The sequence below is a fragment of the Rhincodon typus genome, chromosome 12 (assembly GCF_021869965.1).
Source record: "Rhincodon typus isolate 14 chromosome 12, sRhiTyp1.1, whole genome shotgun sequence".
In the NCBI taxonomy this organism is placed as follows: domain Eukaryota; kingdom Metazoa; phylum Chordata; class Chondrichthyes; order Orectolobiformes; family Rhincodontidae; genus Rhincodon; species Rhincodon typus.
This window is the reverse complement of record NC_063343.1, coordinates 14,053,486-14,069,382: the sequence shown is the minus strand read 5'-3', so window position 1 is coordinate 14,069,382 and position 15,897 is coordinate 14,053,486. Positions and strand designations below refer to the sequence as shown.

The window sequence follows — 15,897 nt, the reverse complement described above, 5'->3', positions numbered from 1 at the left end:
AACCCCCTTCCCCTCCCCCTTTTCTGATGAAGGGTCTAGGCCCGAAACGTCAGCCTCTCTGCTCCTATGATATTACTTGTAATGGCTTTTCTTCCAGGTCTCCCACTGTGAGCTCTAGTGACCCTCAAGGATCTGTCTTTTGTTGTGCATCTCCTTTTTGTTCTCGATGTGTATCCACATCAAACAAAAGCACAGTGTTAGTTTTTGCAAACCTGCTGATAAGACCGAGCTCTACCATGTCACCAACTTTCTTGACTCCTGCACTCCAATTATCAGATCACTTATTTAAGATCCTGCACTGGATGAGCAGAAGCTACCTCCATATAAATAATAGAAAAACTTAATGGTGCTGTTTTGGTGGGGTTGGCTTTACTTGAACCGTGCTGGGACCAGTAGTCATTCTTTATAATCAAAGAGATCTACAGCACAGTAAAGGGCCTTTTGGCCCATTGAATCTGGGCTGATCAAAAACAAGTGCCTAACTATTTTAATCCCCTATTTAGTACGTGGCCCATAGTCTTGTATGCCTTGACATTGCAAGTGTACATCTAAATACTTCTTAAAAGTTATGAGAATTTCTACTTCTTTCAGCCTCAAAGCTGCCTGCCCCTCAGCTTAAAGCTACACCCCGAGTCTTTGATCTTCCATCAAGGGGAAAAGTTCATTCCCATCTAACCTGTTTATGCCTCTCATAACTTTATACACCTCAGTCATGTTCTCCCTTAGTCTCCTCTGCTCTAAGGAAAACAACCACAAGCTATCCAATCTTTCTTCGTTATTAAAACCCTCCATCCCAGCAACATCCTGGTAAATATCCTTTGCACCTTTTAGTCATAAAGCCATACAGCAAACAGACCCTTCGGTCTAACCTGTCCGTGCCAACCAAATTTTCCAAACTAAAGTCAACCTGCATTTGGCCCATATCCCTCTAAACCTTTCCTATTCATGTACTTGTCCAAATGTCTGTAAAATGTTGTAATTGTACATTCATTCCACCTATGAACCACCCTCAGTGTGAAGAAGTTGCCTCTCAGGCCCCTTTTAAATCTTTCTCCTGTCATCTTAAAAATACGCCCCCTACATTACAACTAACCCATCCTCTGGAAAAGACCTTTGCTGTTCACCTTATCTATGCCTGTCATGGTTTTATAAACCTCTATAATGTCACCCTCAACCTCCTGCATTCCAGTGAAAAAAGTCCCAGCCTATCCAGCCTGACCCTATAACTCAAAACCTCAAGCCCTGGCAACATCCTTGTAAATCTTTTCCGACCAGTGCTATAACATCTCCCCTATAATGTGGATTCCAGAACTGCATGCAATACTCTACGTGTAACCTATCTTTGTATACATTTGCAACATCACTTCCCTGCTCTTAAACTCTGCACCTTGACTAATTAAGGCACATATCTCACATGCCATATATTGCCGACTTTATCTATATGTCTTGATACCTGTGGACATGCACAATGATCCTCAGTGCTTCCCAGGGTCCTACCATTCATCACATATTCCTTTGCCTTGTTTGTCCTGCCCAAGTGCATCACGTCATGCTTATGCACATTGAGTTCCATTTGCCACCGATCAGTCCATCTGACGAGCCCATTTATGTCTTCCGGTAATCTAAGCCTGTTCTCCTCAATATTTACCACCTCACCAACTTTTTACATCATTACCAAACTTACTGACCAACCATCCTGCATTCAAGTCTAGATCATTTATATAAACCACAAACAGCAAGGGGTCACCACTGATCCCTGTTAACTCCACTGGACACAGACTTCCAGTCACGTCATCCTCTGCTTCCTCACTATCACCCTGTACTCCTGCCACTCAGCCAGTTTTGGGTCCAGTTTGCCAAATTTCCTTGGATCCCATGGAATTTTACCTTTGCTATCTGCCTCCCATGTGAGTTATTATCAAAAACCTTTCAGAAGTCTAAGTAGATTACATCACGTGCATTGACCTCATCGACACACCTGGTCACTTCTTCGAAAAATTCAATCAAGTTGGTCAGATATGATCTCCCCTTAATAAGATGATGCTGACTGTTCTTGATTATTCCCCGCCTCTCCAAGAGCATGTCAATTCAGTTCCTCAGAATTGCTTCCAGTAGTTTCCCCACTACTGCAGTTAAACTGATGGGCCTGCTGTTACCTGTGCTTTTTTTATCCATTCCATCTTTCTTGCACAATGGTACCACACTGGTTGTCCTCCAGTCCTCTAGTACCTCTCCTGTGGCCAGAAATAAATTGAAAATTATTGCCTGTGTCCTAACAAATTGAATAAATTGTTCTATAAAGAGAGTTACAGATTAAATGCGGAGGTGGTTGGAGGGTTCTGGGAGGGGATGCTTAGGCATACAAAGCAAAAGGATATGGCAGTGTTGCAGGGCAGCTATTTGTGGAATGATACCCAGATAGGGACAAGAAAAGAGAGTGTACAAGAATAAAAAGTAGTAAATGTGGCTGGAATGGTGTGGGTTTGGAGGTGGGGGTGAAGGGAACAAGAAGGAGAAATGGTGAAGTGGTGGAATTAATGGCTGTTCACTTAAATGCATGTAGTATTCAGGACATAATAAATGAATTATTAGCACAAACATGAGTTAATAGTCTGATCTTATCACCATTATAGAGAGGTACTTATGAGGAGGATAATTGACTTTTTGAAAGGACAGGCAGGAATGAAAGGATGGTGGTGTAACTTTGTTAGTCGGGATGGAATAAGTGTGATAGCAAGAAATGATTTCAGATCTGAAGACGTAGAATCCATACGGATGGAAGCACAAAATAGAAGAAGAGACTGCTGGGAGTAATCTATAGGTAACAATGCTGTAAGATAGAAAATAAATCGGGTGATAATGAAGTCATGTAAAAAAGATAGTGAATTAATCGTGGGTGACTTTCATCTTTATGTAAAGATTGGATAAATCAAACAGGTAGAAGTAGCCATGAGGAAGAATTCATACAGTATATTTAGGACAGTCTCCTAGAACAATATGTTGTGGATCCACTGATTAGGCTATTTTGTATCTGGTAATGTATAATGAGACAGGTTTAATAAATAATCTCAGAGTAAAAGAACCCCCACCCTCCCCAAGGAAGCAGTACCATAATATGATAGAATTTAGCATTCAGTTTGAGAGTGAGAAACCTGAGTCAGAAAGAGCTCCAGTAAATTTAAAAAAGGATAATTACAAAGGAATGAGGATAGAGTTAGCTGGAGTAGACTGGGAAAGGAAGTTAGCAGAAAGAACTGTTGATGAACAATGGCAGACCTTGAAGAAAATAGTTCATGACTTGCAATAAAGATATAATCCAGTGAGGAAGAAGGATTTTAGCAAGTGTATAAACCAACCATGGTTAGCCAGAGGAGTTATAGATAGTATCAGATTGTAAGAAAAAATACAATGTGGCAAAGATCCGTGGCAAACCAGAGGATCAGGAAATTTTTAAAAGCTGACAAAAGATGACCAAAAAAAAATGGAGGCAGAAAATAAATGGAAAATCTAGCAGATAATGAAGAAACAGACAGATTGTTTCTGTATGTATAAAGGCAAAGAGACCAAAGTGAATGTAGGCTCCTTAGAGAATGAGGCTGGGTAAAAAATAATGGAGAAACAGAAGATGGCAGACGAGGTTAATAAATAGCTTGCATCAGTCTTCACAGTAGGGAAGACACTAACAGCATTCCAAAAATACTAAATAATCAACGCTCAGAAATATGTGCAACAACTGTCACTAGAGAAAGTAATAGGACAAAAGACCAATGTGTCCCCTGGATCTGATGGGTTGCATCCTAGGATATTAAATGAAGTAGAGACAGTGTAATAATCATAGAATCCCTACAGTGTGGAAACAGGCCCTTCAGCCCAGCAAGTCCACACTGACTCTCAGAGTATCCCACCCAGACTCATCCCCCTCATCTACACATCCCTAAACATTACGGGCAATTTAGCATGGTCAATCCGTCTAGCCTGCACATCTTTTGGACTGTGGGAGGAAACCGGAGCACCCAGAGGAAACCTACACAGACATGGGGAGAATGTGCAAACTCCACACAGACAGTCGCTCGAGGGTGGAATCGAACCAGAGTCCCTGGTGCTGTGAGGCAGCAGTGCTAACCACTCATCCACCATAGGAACCCTTAGATTCTGGAAAATAAGAAGATTGGTAAGCAGCTTTTTCAAAAAGGGAGAGAGAGACAAAAGAAAAACAGTAATTGTTAGGTCTGTTAGCTTAACACCTGTAATTGGAGAAAAGGTTAATATTTATTGTGAAGAATGCAATAACACAGCATTTAAAAACACATAACATAATCAAGCCTAGTGGCTGCATGAAACATAAGTCATGCCTGACAAGCCGAGTAGATTAACAAACATAAGCAAAGTAGATAAAGGGAAGCCTGTAGTCGGAGCGTATTTAAATTTCCAGAACGTGTTTGATAAAGCACCACACATAAGGCTGTTTAATAAGATGAGAGCCCATGTTATGGGGGTAACATATTAGCATGGTTAGAGGATTGGTTAACTAATCAAAAACAAGGAGTTGGAATAAGGGAGCATTTTCAATTTGGCAGCCTGTAACCAGTGGAGAGCCGCAGGGATCGTTGCTGGGTCCCAATTACTTGCAATATATTAATGACTTGTCAGTGAATGTACTATTGCTAAGTTTGTGGTTGACACAAAAACAGATGGGAAGGCAAGTGGTAGAGATGACACAAAGAGTCTACAGAGGGATATAATATGTTAGGTGAATGGGTGAAAATTGGGAGACGAACATCAGGTTGGAAAATGTGAGCTTATGCGCTTTGGCTAGAAGAATAGAAGAGGGCAATATTGTTTAACTGGAGAAAAACTTCAGATGTCTGCAGTATGGCTCATGGTGAGGCATGACCAGTTAAAAGGAAGAATTTCTTCACTCACAGGGAATGAATCTCGTTTTTTTTTACTGCAGAGGGCTTTAAAAGCTGGGTGATTAAGTCTGTTCAAAGCTGAGGTTTAATCAGTAAGGGAATTAAGTCTATGAATAAAAGGGTGAAAAATGGAATTGACAATTAATAGATCAACCATGATCTCATTGACTGGTGGAGCAGACTCGTTGGGCTGAATGGCCTACCTTTGCTTTTGCATCCTATGATCTTAAGTGATGTAAGGAATAGAGGAGCTGAATATTATTTAAATGGAGAATTCTACAGACCAGAGGAATTTGGATGTTCTTGACAATAAATCACAAAAATCTAACACACATGTTCAGCAGTCAAAAGGGAAGGCAAATGCAATGTTGACCTTTATTTCAGAGTGAATCAAGCAAAAAAAGTGAAGTCTTGCTGTGCAGTGGCAGTTTCCCTGCCTCTGAACCAGAATGCTCGAGTTGAAATCTCACTTGGTCACTAGGTTGATTAGAAACTCCTTGACATTTTGAAAATCTGTATCAAGAAATGGTTGTGCGCAATGGATGTAACAAAACTGAACAATGTCCTTGCTGATGACTTTTGCTTCGAAACTACCTGCATCCCAAGCCAAACTCCATCAGTATAGCTGTGAATCTGTTACCTATCCTACAATGTGGAGAATTGCCCAAATATCCAGTGAACAAAAACAGTTGTTAAAGTTTTTGAGAGGATATCGAGCCACAATGCATTGCAGCAACCCGAAACTATGCAAAGCTGCACAGGAGCACTTATACGGAGTCTTCAATAGAAGTGGATATCTGAAAAACACAATCTGCTGTTACCTCCGAGACAGGCCCCAACAGGAAGACACAACATGACCAGTCTCACTAATCACCCTACCATACATCAAGGACATTTTAGAGATGACCATAAGACTACTCAGACCCCTAGGTATGTAAGTATCCCACAAACCGACAACCAAACTACAACAGCTACTGATGAACGTGAAGGATCCCATACCGCAAACCAGCAAAACTGGGGTAATATATGAAATACCATGCAAGGACTGTGAGAAAGACTACATTGGCCAAACCGGAAGAAAATTGACTATATGGATACATGAACACCAACTAGCCACCAAGAGACACAACCAGTTCTCACTTGTCTCATTACACACAGACAATGAGGGACATTAATTCGACCGGGGCAACACTTCGATAATTGCACAAGCCAAACAGAGACATACCAGGGAATTCCTGGAGGCCTTGTATTCCAACTGGAGCTCCATCAACAAACGCATTGAATTAGACCCTGTGTACAAACCACTGAGAAACAAAACTGGAAATAATACCAACCACCCCAGCAAACCGAGGCATATAAATATACGAGCTGGACAGAACACGGATGCTTTACCGGAAGCGCACTAATGATGTTACCTAGCAGGGTGACAAAACATTTGAAACCAAACCCATCGGCTCGGCGAGCACATCAACAAACTCAAAATCAGCTCTTATTTAACAAAATTTCCCAAGGAATTTCATAAAAACATCACAAAACAAAACATGTCAGGAAGCCCATAAGGAAGTATTTGGTCAGACAACAAAAATTGATTGAAAGAGGTAGGTTTTAGGAAGTATGTTAAGGAGAACAACAAAGTCAAGAGGTGGAGAGGTGCAGGGTATGTATTCCAAAGCTTATGACTAGGCAACTCAAGGCATGACACAATAGAGTTAAGATCAGGGATGTATAAGAGGCCAGAATTTAATTGTGGAATAACTCTGAAAGGGGTAATGTTGAAGGATACAGTATGTTCTACCCAATATGATGTTACTATAAAGACTTGGATGTGAGAACAGCTCTGGATCTCAAAGGAGACAGATGTGCCATCTAGGTCTCCTAGTCTTTGTAGGGGTGCCTACCATACCAATGTAACTTCGTACCTAATCACTGTCATGCAATAACCTATGTAACGTTCAAGACAAGAACCTCTTTCTGGAAATCCTAGGGGACAGAGGGTCAAGCATAAAAGGGGATTTGAAGGAAATCCTTATTAGTCAAGAAATGGTGTTAGGGAAATTGATGGGATTAAAACCCCATAAGTCCCCAGGCCTGATGCTCGCCATTCCAGCATGCTTAGGAAAGTGGCCCTAGAAATATTGGACGCATTGGTGATCATTTTCCAGCATTCTATAGACTCTGGAAGAGTTTCAATGGACTGGATGATAGGTAATGTAACCCCACTTTTCAAAAAAGGAGGAGAGACGAAATGGGAAATTATAGGCCAGTTAGCCAGACATTGGTGGTGGGGAAAATGCTGGAGTCAATTATTAAGGATGTAATAACTGAGCTTTTGGAATGCAATGACAGAATTGGTCCAAGTGAACATGGATTCACTAAAGGGAAATCATGCTTGACAAATCTTCTGGAATTTTTTGAGCATGTGACCAGTAAAGTGGACAAGGGTGAGTCGGTGGATATTGTTTATCTGGACTTTCAAAAGGCTTATGATGAGGTTCCACACAAGAGATTAGTAAGCAAAATTAAAGCTCATGGTGTCAGAGATAATGTATTGATGTGGATAGAGAACTGGTTGGCAGACAGGAAGCAGAGAGTTGGAATAAACAGATCCTTTTCAGAGTGGCAACCAGGATGAGTGGGGTACTGCAGGGTTCAGTGCAGGGATCCCAACTGTTCACAAAATACATTAACAATTTGGACGAAGTATTTGAATGCAATATCTCCAAATTTGCAGAGGACACTAAGCTGGCTGGCAATGTGTGCTGTGAGGAGGATACTAAGAAGCTGCAAGGTGACTTGGACAGGCTGGCTGAGTGGTCAGATGCTTGGCAAATGCAACATAATGTGGATAAATGTGCGGTTATCCATATTGGTGGCAAAAACAGGAAGGCAAATTATTATCTGAGTGGTGGCAGTTTAGGAAAAGATGAGGTACAACGAGACCTGGGTGTCATGGCGGAACAATCGCTGAAGGTTGGTTTGCAGGTGCAGCAGGTAAGAGGAAAGCTAATGGCATGCTGGCCTTCATAGCAAAAAGATTTGACTTTAGGAGTAGGGCTGTTTTACTGGAGTTATACAGGGCCTTGGTGAGGTCACACCCTGAGTATCGTGTGCAGTTTTGGTCTCCGAGTCTGAGGAAGGACATTCTTGATAAAGAGGGAACCCAATGAAAGTTCACCAGACAGATTCATGGGATGGCAGGACTGACATATGAAGAAAGATTAGATCGACTGGGCTTATATTCACTAGAATTTAGAAGAGTGAGGAGGAATCTCATAGAAACATATAACGTCCTTATGGGACTTGACAGGCTCGATGAGGGAAGACTGTTCCCGATGTTTGGGAAAGTCTAAAACTAAGGGTCACAGTCTGAGAATAAGGTGTAAGCCATTCAGGACTGAGATGAAGAATTTCTTCACACAGAGAGTTGTGAATGTGTGGAATTATCTACCACCGGAAGCTGTTGGGGCCAGTTCATTAGATATATTCAAGAGGGAGCTGGACGTGGTCCTTGCGTCTAAAAGGATCAAGGGGTAAAGAGAGAAAGCGGTAGTGTGATACTGAAATTGCATGATCAGTCATGATCGTATTGAATGGTGGTGCAGGCTTGAAGAGCCGAATGGCCTATTCCTGCACCTTTTTTAGTGTTTCTATGTCCCCTCTCATTACACTACCTGGTGCTTTCTCGCCATCATACTAGAGAAAGCTAGCCTATAGAATCTAACCTAAAAACAGGATGATGGCAATAAATCTACCTTTATGGGATGAAGATGCCAGATGCCTCATGTAACATGGTGCCAGTGGTGGCTGAATGAAGATTTGATTTAGCTGAATATTCCAACATAGCTGAATGCACTTAGCTAGGAGGATTGTGGGGTTAGAGGAAATGACAGAGACGGGAGAAGCAAAATTATGAAGAGATGTGCAAACATAGGTCAGAATTTTAAAATTAAGACATTGCTTGTTTGACAGGTAGTTCAACAAGCAAAAAGGATGATTGATGAATGGGACCTAGAATAGTAAGTCTAGGTGCAACAAAATCTTGAACAAAGGTTTCAGCAGCAGATGAGCTGAAACAATGGCAAAGACAGATAATTTTGTTGAAGCAGAAGTAGTTGGTATGATCAGAAGCTGATTTATTTTTAATTGTTCATGAGATGTGGGCATTGCTGGCTGAACCAGTATATATTGCCCATCCTTAATTGCCATTCAACTAAGTGGCTACGTAGGCTATTTAAGAGGGCAGATAAGTGTCAACAACATTCCAGTGGATCCGGAATCATACGTAGGCTGGATCAGGTACTGATGGTAGATTTTCTTCACTGAAAGATGTTAGTGAATGAGATGAGCTTTTATGACATTTGACAATGGTTACATAGTTACTGTTAGACTTTCAATTCCAGATAATTCTTGGAGTCAACTATGACAGTAAATTTACTGCAGTACTTTGATCTGAACCACTGATTGTGAATCACTTAGGTCTCTGTATTGCCCGCTGCTTCCATTCTAAAGCATGCATGTCGACCAATGTTTAAGCTTCATAAAGGTGATATGCCTATTGCTACTTCTGCCACAACCTTCTGCATTCTTTATTGAACCAAGGTTGGTCTTTTGGCATGATGCCAGTTGTAGAGTGAAGGGTATGACAGATTGCACATTTGGTGGAGTAAAATTCTTCTTTTGGTGGTAGCCTACAGCATATCGTGGATGTTGAGATTTAAGATGCTAGTTCTGATCTTAGTCTATCATATTTAACAGAGCAGTGATACTGTAAAACAGAATGGAGTGAGTCTTCATTATAAAAATGGAACTTTGTATCCACAAGGAGTCTGCCTTTGTCTCCACAGGACTCTGCAGTGATCACGGTTATCAGTGCTGACTCAGACAGATGCACCTGCAATGATAGATTGATGAGGACAAGATCAAGCTAAGATTTCACTCTTGTTCGTTCCTTTACCAGCTACTGCTGGTGCATCCTTCAGGATTCGACCAGCTTAGTTACTGATGGTGCAATGATCCACTTTGAAGGCTCTCTCCGAGCGCACTTTGTGTCCTTGCCACTCTTAATGTTTCTTCAAATTGGTGTTCAAACTGGAACGGTGTTGATTGATCAGAGGAAGAACAATGATAATAAGCAGAAGGCTTCGTTGACCATGGTTGACCTGATGTTATGAGAGTTCATGTTATCAAGAATGAATGTTGTGGATTCCCATGGGAATTCACACCATACAATATACATCAGTGTTATGACCTCTCGTGTGTTTGCTGTGTTGTTTTGGCTGAACATATCCAGGATGGTAATAGTGGAATTTGGGAAATTACATCATACCTTACTGTTAGTGAGTAGGATGGTGTCAGGCTTCCCTTAATTTCTTCTTCCAGCTTCCCTGGATTGAAGAACATGTGATGGAAAGTTGCGATTTTATGAATCACCCAATAAATTAACAGGCTGTATAGCGTTACATTTTGGAGAAGATTTTGTTTCTGTTTCCCTTTATGAAATAAAATCTCAGCTTTAAGGTACAGGAACAATAAGGCTAGAGGAACAAAATGCCAGGTCTCATTGCCCAGGGATTCTCTAGTGATTTGAGCTAGGAGGCTGAGTGTTTATTCCTTGACAGACCATGTAAATATGGGTGAACACATTAACCTGATGCATGCTTGGGTAGTGACTTACCTGGAGGATCTGAGTGAAACGGGCAACAAAACTAGATGGCTGAGAGAGGAATTTCTTTACAGAGATCCCTTTGGGCTGGCTGACTGGCTGTTAGCTATTGTACATGAACAGCAAACTGCCTCTTCAGCAGCCCTGACTGCTTTGATTTCATTTAATTTGATTTATTATTGTTGCATGTACCGAGATGCAGTGAATAGTATTGTTTTGCATGATAACCAGATAAATCATACCTTACAGAAGTACATCACGGTAATAGAAGAGAATGCAGAATCTAGTGTTACAGCTACAGAGAAGGTGCAGAGGAAGATCAACTCTAAAAGTGAGGTCCATTCAGAAGTCTAATAACAGTGGAAAATAAACTGTTCTTAAATCTGTTGGTATATGTTTTCAAACTTTTGTATTTTCTGCCCAATGGAGAGGGTGGAAGAAAGTATAACTGGGGTAGGAAGGATCTTTGATTATGTTGGCTGCTTTCTAGAGGCAATGGGAAGTGTGGACAAAGTCAGTGGAAGGAAGGCTGGTTTTCGTGATGGATTGGGCTGCATTTACAACTCTAATTTCTTGAGGTCTTGGACAGAGCAGCTGCCATACCAAGCTGTGATGCATCTGAAAAGGATGGTTTCTCTGGTGCATCTATAAGAATTGGTAAGAATCATTGTGGAAATGCCAAATCTCCTTAGCCTTCTGAGGAAGTAGAGGTATTGGTGTATTTTCATGACTGTAGCATTGATGTAGATGGACCAGGATAGATTGTTGACAATATTTACTCCTGGGAACTTGAAACTCTGGACCACCTCCACCTCTGCATCATTGATACAGACGGGCATGTCCTCCACTTCGCTTTCTGAAGTTGATGACCAGCTGCTTCACTTTGCTGACATTGAGGGAGAGATTGTTGTCTTTACACTATGTCACTAAGCTGTCTATTTCCTTCCTGTACTCTGTCTCCTTTTTGTTTGAGATCAAACGTACTACAGTGGTATCATCAGCAAATTTGTGAATGAAGTTGAGCTGAATTTGGCCACACAGTTGTGAGTGTATAAGGAGTATAGTAAAGGGGCTGAGTATGCAGCCTTGCTGGGTATAGGTGTTGAGGATTATTGTGGGGAAGGTGTTATTGCTTATCCTTACTGATTGTGATCTGCAGGTGAGGAAGTTGAGGATCTGGTTGCAGGGGCACGGGAGCAGAGTTCTAGGTCTCGGAGTTTGGAATGAGTTTTGTTGGAATTATGGTGTTGAAGGCAGAGCTCAAAGTTGATAATTAGGAGTCTGATGTTGATATCCTTGTAATCTAGAAGTTCCAGGGATGAGTGTAGGGAGATGGCGTCTGCTGTGGACCTATTGTGATGGTGTGCGAATCGTAGCAGATCAAGGCAATCTTGGACAGAATTGGATTTCCCTCGTTGGGATGTATTTGACTTAATTCATTGACTTCGGGCTGCTAATACAGCTGGATTTAGGTCTCTGTTTCTGTATGTGTGCATATGTGTGTGTACCATGGCTGAGTAGCACGAGAAGTCAGACCTCTTGATATTTAAAATCAGTTGAAATTCAGGGGCAAAGTTTATTTCAAAGTTAGCATTGTAAGTGAAAACAACAAATGCTAGAGATCACAGCAGGTCGGCAGCATCCTTGAAAAGACAGCAAACTAACACTTTGAGTCCAGACTCTTTGTCTCTTCATGGATGCTGCCTGACCCACTGTGATCTCCAGCATTTGTTGTTTTCAGTACAGATTCCAGCAGCTGCAGTAATTTGCACCTATATTTAGCATTGTAAGAGTTTGCGCCATTTTACGAAAATTCTTCGGCTTTCTCCTGTGGTAAGTTTCTCAGGAAGCAGTTTAGTGGTGCAGCTGAACAGCTTGCGTAATGTCCAGTTCATGTCCAATGGTATAATTGTTGCTCTGGAGAGATGATTGCAGGATAGAATTGTGCCCAGCAGCCCAATACAGATTGGAGGTAAAAGAGGTATCTGAGTGCTGAGGCTGTCTGATTAAAAGACTTGGTCCTAGTTGTTTTGTTAAACTTTCAGCACTCTAGCCCTCACTCCTCAAAGTCCATCATCCGCTCACTATACTCCTAATGCCACATCCATGTCCCATGCTAACATAATACCAACCCATGTCCCACTCGTTCCCTTTGTAACATCCAGGCCAACTTAATGCCAATCAATCCGTGACCCTTGTACCATACATGCCAACTCACCCAGTATTTACCAGGAGTAGATCTTAGACGTGATGTTGAGATTAAATAAAGGAAAGGTCATTAAATGGGGGTGGGGGGGGTGCGCGGCGACGACGACGACACAGTGGCGCAGTGGTCAGCACTGCTGCTTTGCAGCACCAGGGACCCGAGTTTGATTCCACCCTCAGGCAACTGTCTGTGTGGAGTTTGCACATTCTCCATGTGTCCACGTGGGTTTCCTCCGGGTGCTCTGGTTTCTTCCCACAGTCCAAAGATGCGCAGGCTAGGTAGATTGGCCATGCTAAGTTATCCTGTAGTGTTCAGGGATGTGTAGGTTAGGTGCGTCATAGGGGGATGAGTCTGGGTGGGAAGCAACCAAGCATTCATAAGGGCTTGAGGAAATGTCAGTGAGCATCAAATCTCAACTCCCACTGACTTAGGCAGACTTATCTTTATTTTCTGAGAGAGCTGAGGATTTAAGTACAAAAACAGAAATTGCTGGAGAAATTCAGCAGCTTTAGCAGCATCTTTAAGGGTAGCACAGTGGCTCCCTGGTTGGCACTGCTGCCTCACAGCGCCAGGGACTCCGGTTCAATTCCACCCTCGGGTGACTGTCTTTGTGGAGTTTGCGCATTCTCCACATGTCTGCATGGGTTTCCTCTGGGTGTTCTGGTTTCCTCCCACAGTACAAAGATGTGCAGGTTAGGTGGATTGGCATGCTAAATTGCCCATAGTGTCCAGGGACGTGCAGGCTAGCTGGGTTAACCATGGGAAATGCAGGAACAGGATTGGGAGGTGGATCTGGTTGGGATGCTCTTCAGAGGGTTGGTGTGGACTCGATGAACCAAATGGCCTGCTTCCACATGGTAGGGATTTTATGATTCAGTGGAGAGAAAGCAGAGTTAGACAGTTGAGAGTTCTGAAGGAGGGTCACTGGACTGGAAGCATTAACTCTGCATTCTCTCCACTCTCTCCACAGATGCTGCGAGGCTTGATGAATTTCTCTAGCAATTTCTGTTTTTGTTTCAGATCTCCTGCATCTGCAGTTCAGAGGTAGCAAGAACTGCAGATGCTGGAGTCAGAGTCAATGCATTGTGTAGTTGGAGGAACATAGCAGGTCAGGCAGCATCAGAGAAGCAGCAAAGTCAATGTTTCGGGTCAGGACAGGTGAATTCCCCATGGAAACGGGGACATGGCTACCACATCTGGATCCCACTTGACAGTTTTAAAAGTTAGTCTGCACAGCTCTACAGAAATTCAGGCCTACATCTCTGGTTTTTCACTTGTGTGGTGTAAAGCAATATTCTATCTGTATTGCTTTTCTGCTGAATCAGGGTTAAGTCCGGGTCTGTATCTGTCACAGGTTTTGTTGCACATTGTTTTGTTCTTTTTCTGTCAATACACTAATGGGAGGACACATGGTATACAAACAACAAGAATACAACACCACCACCCTGATCCTAATTCTGTCAGATTTGTTAATCTATCACGTTTTAATTAAAAGTTGCAGGTCTGAATGATTAATTTTGTTTGTCTCTGCACACATACTTCCAGACCTGTTAAGTATTTGTCACAATTTAAAAACAAAATAATATGGTGGGAAAAGCTTGCTTTCAAGTTCTGATAAAGAGACACTACATACAATGTTAACCACCTGTTTCAGTTTCTGATAGATCTGCACATGTTGCCAGCATTTTACTCAGCAATGAATCTAGGGATCTGTCCCGATCTTTGGCTATAACACTGAACCGTTAGTCCGGATTCGATTGCCGGTCTGTAATTCACTGATCTCATTCAGAACCACATTAAAATGTAAAAATTAGCACTGACCTCTCTGACCCATCATTTATGTTTGAAGGTAAATCAGTCTAGAGCATAATACTTATCAAGGTACCACAGTAAGAATTAAATGCGGTGAAAGTAACTTTGTCACTGAATGTTGTAACTAACCAGAACCTGAATGTGTCTGCTATGTACTGAATATCTTTAAGCTGCAGATTGAATGTGTGGAATTGAAATTCCCTTTCTTAAAAGGCAGTGGATGTAGAATCTTTAAATATATTTAAGACAGAGGTAGATAGATAGATTCTTGATTACTGAGGGGATAAATGATTTTCAGGGGTATGCAGGAATGTCAAGTTGAAGTTGAAATCAAATCAGCAATTATCTTATTGAATAGCAGAGCAAGCTCAAAGGACTGAGGCCAATTCTTGTTCCTCATTTGTATATTTATATGTTGATATGTTTGCTGTTTTGATTTATGTTCTGTGTTCCTGTTTCCCTAGAGCCATTATTGGAATGTCTGGCAGAAAAAGCCTAGCTGTTTGTGTTGGTGGATAACTTTTAATTTTTTTTATTGCAGACTTCATATGCTCAACTGCTGGCAGCAACATGCCTTACGAAGCTCGTGACTCGGGTGAATCCATTGTCACTGCAGCAAAGAATTGACATCAGTGAGTAGATTGTTCTGTTGCTCCACTTCATATCACTGGAGCAACTGATTGCAGATGTTTAATTTTGCTGGGTTTTTTTTTGCTGAATGTCATTTATCAATTGGCACAGATATCCAATATGGGGGCTATGATTAATGGCCTTAACTGACTAAAACCATGTGTTAGTTGTGTTGCTACAGTTATCTGCGGCATGCTTAATTAAAGATCACTAAAATCAGACCAAATCCCCTTTCTGTTTGCTATACTGTAATTTTGGATGCAGTTACTACATTCAAATATACTAAGGCGATGACAGAATCAGGCTTGCATGTGCTAAATCCTGCAAATAAATGTCCTGCTGACATTAGAACAAAGAAGAACAAAAGAACAAAGAACAATACAGCACAGGGATAGGCCCTACAGCCCTCCAAGCCTGCGCCAACACATTTTGCCCTTCCATACTAAAACTGTCTTTACTTACAGGATCTGTGTCCTTCTATTCCCTTCCTATTCATGTATTCATCCACGTGCTTCTTGAATGCTGCTATTGTGTTTGTTTCCACCACCTCCACTGGCAGTGCATTCTAGGCACTCACCACCCTTTGTGTGAAAAACGTACATCGCACGTCTCTTTTAAACTTGCCCCCTCACACCTTAAACCTGTGTCCCCTAGTAATTGTACCTCCATCCTGG

General features: G+C 41.8%; 1 protein-coding gene across 1 annotated transcript in view; it reads left to right on the top strand.

The window, feature by feature from the left end:
- The window catches only part of LOC125484574 (exportin-7-B-like), a 69,030-nt gene extending 53,797 nt beyond the window's left edge, over positions 1-15,233 (top strand). Inside the window, exon 3 of the mRNA XM_048603940.1 lies at positions 15,135-15,233. Within this exon, the coding sequence (XP_048459897.1) occupies positions 15,135-15,233 (99 nt within the window). The remainder of the gene's footprint in view (positions 1-15,134) is intronic.
- Positions 15,234-15,897: the final 664 nt, after the last annotated feature.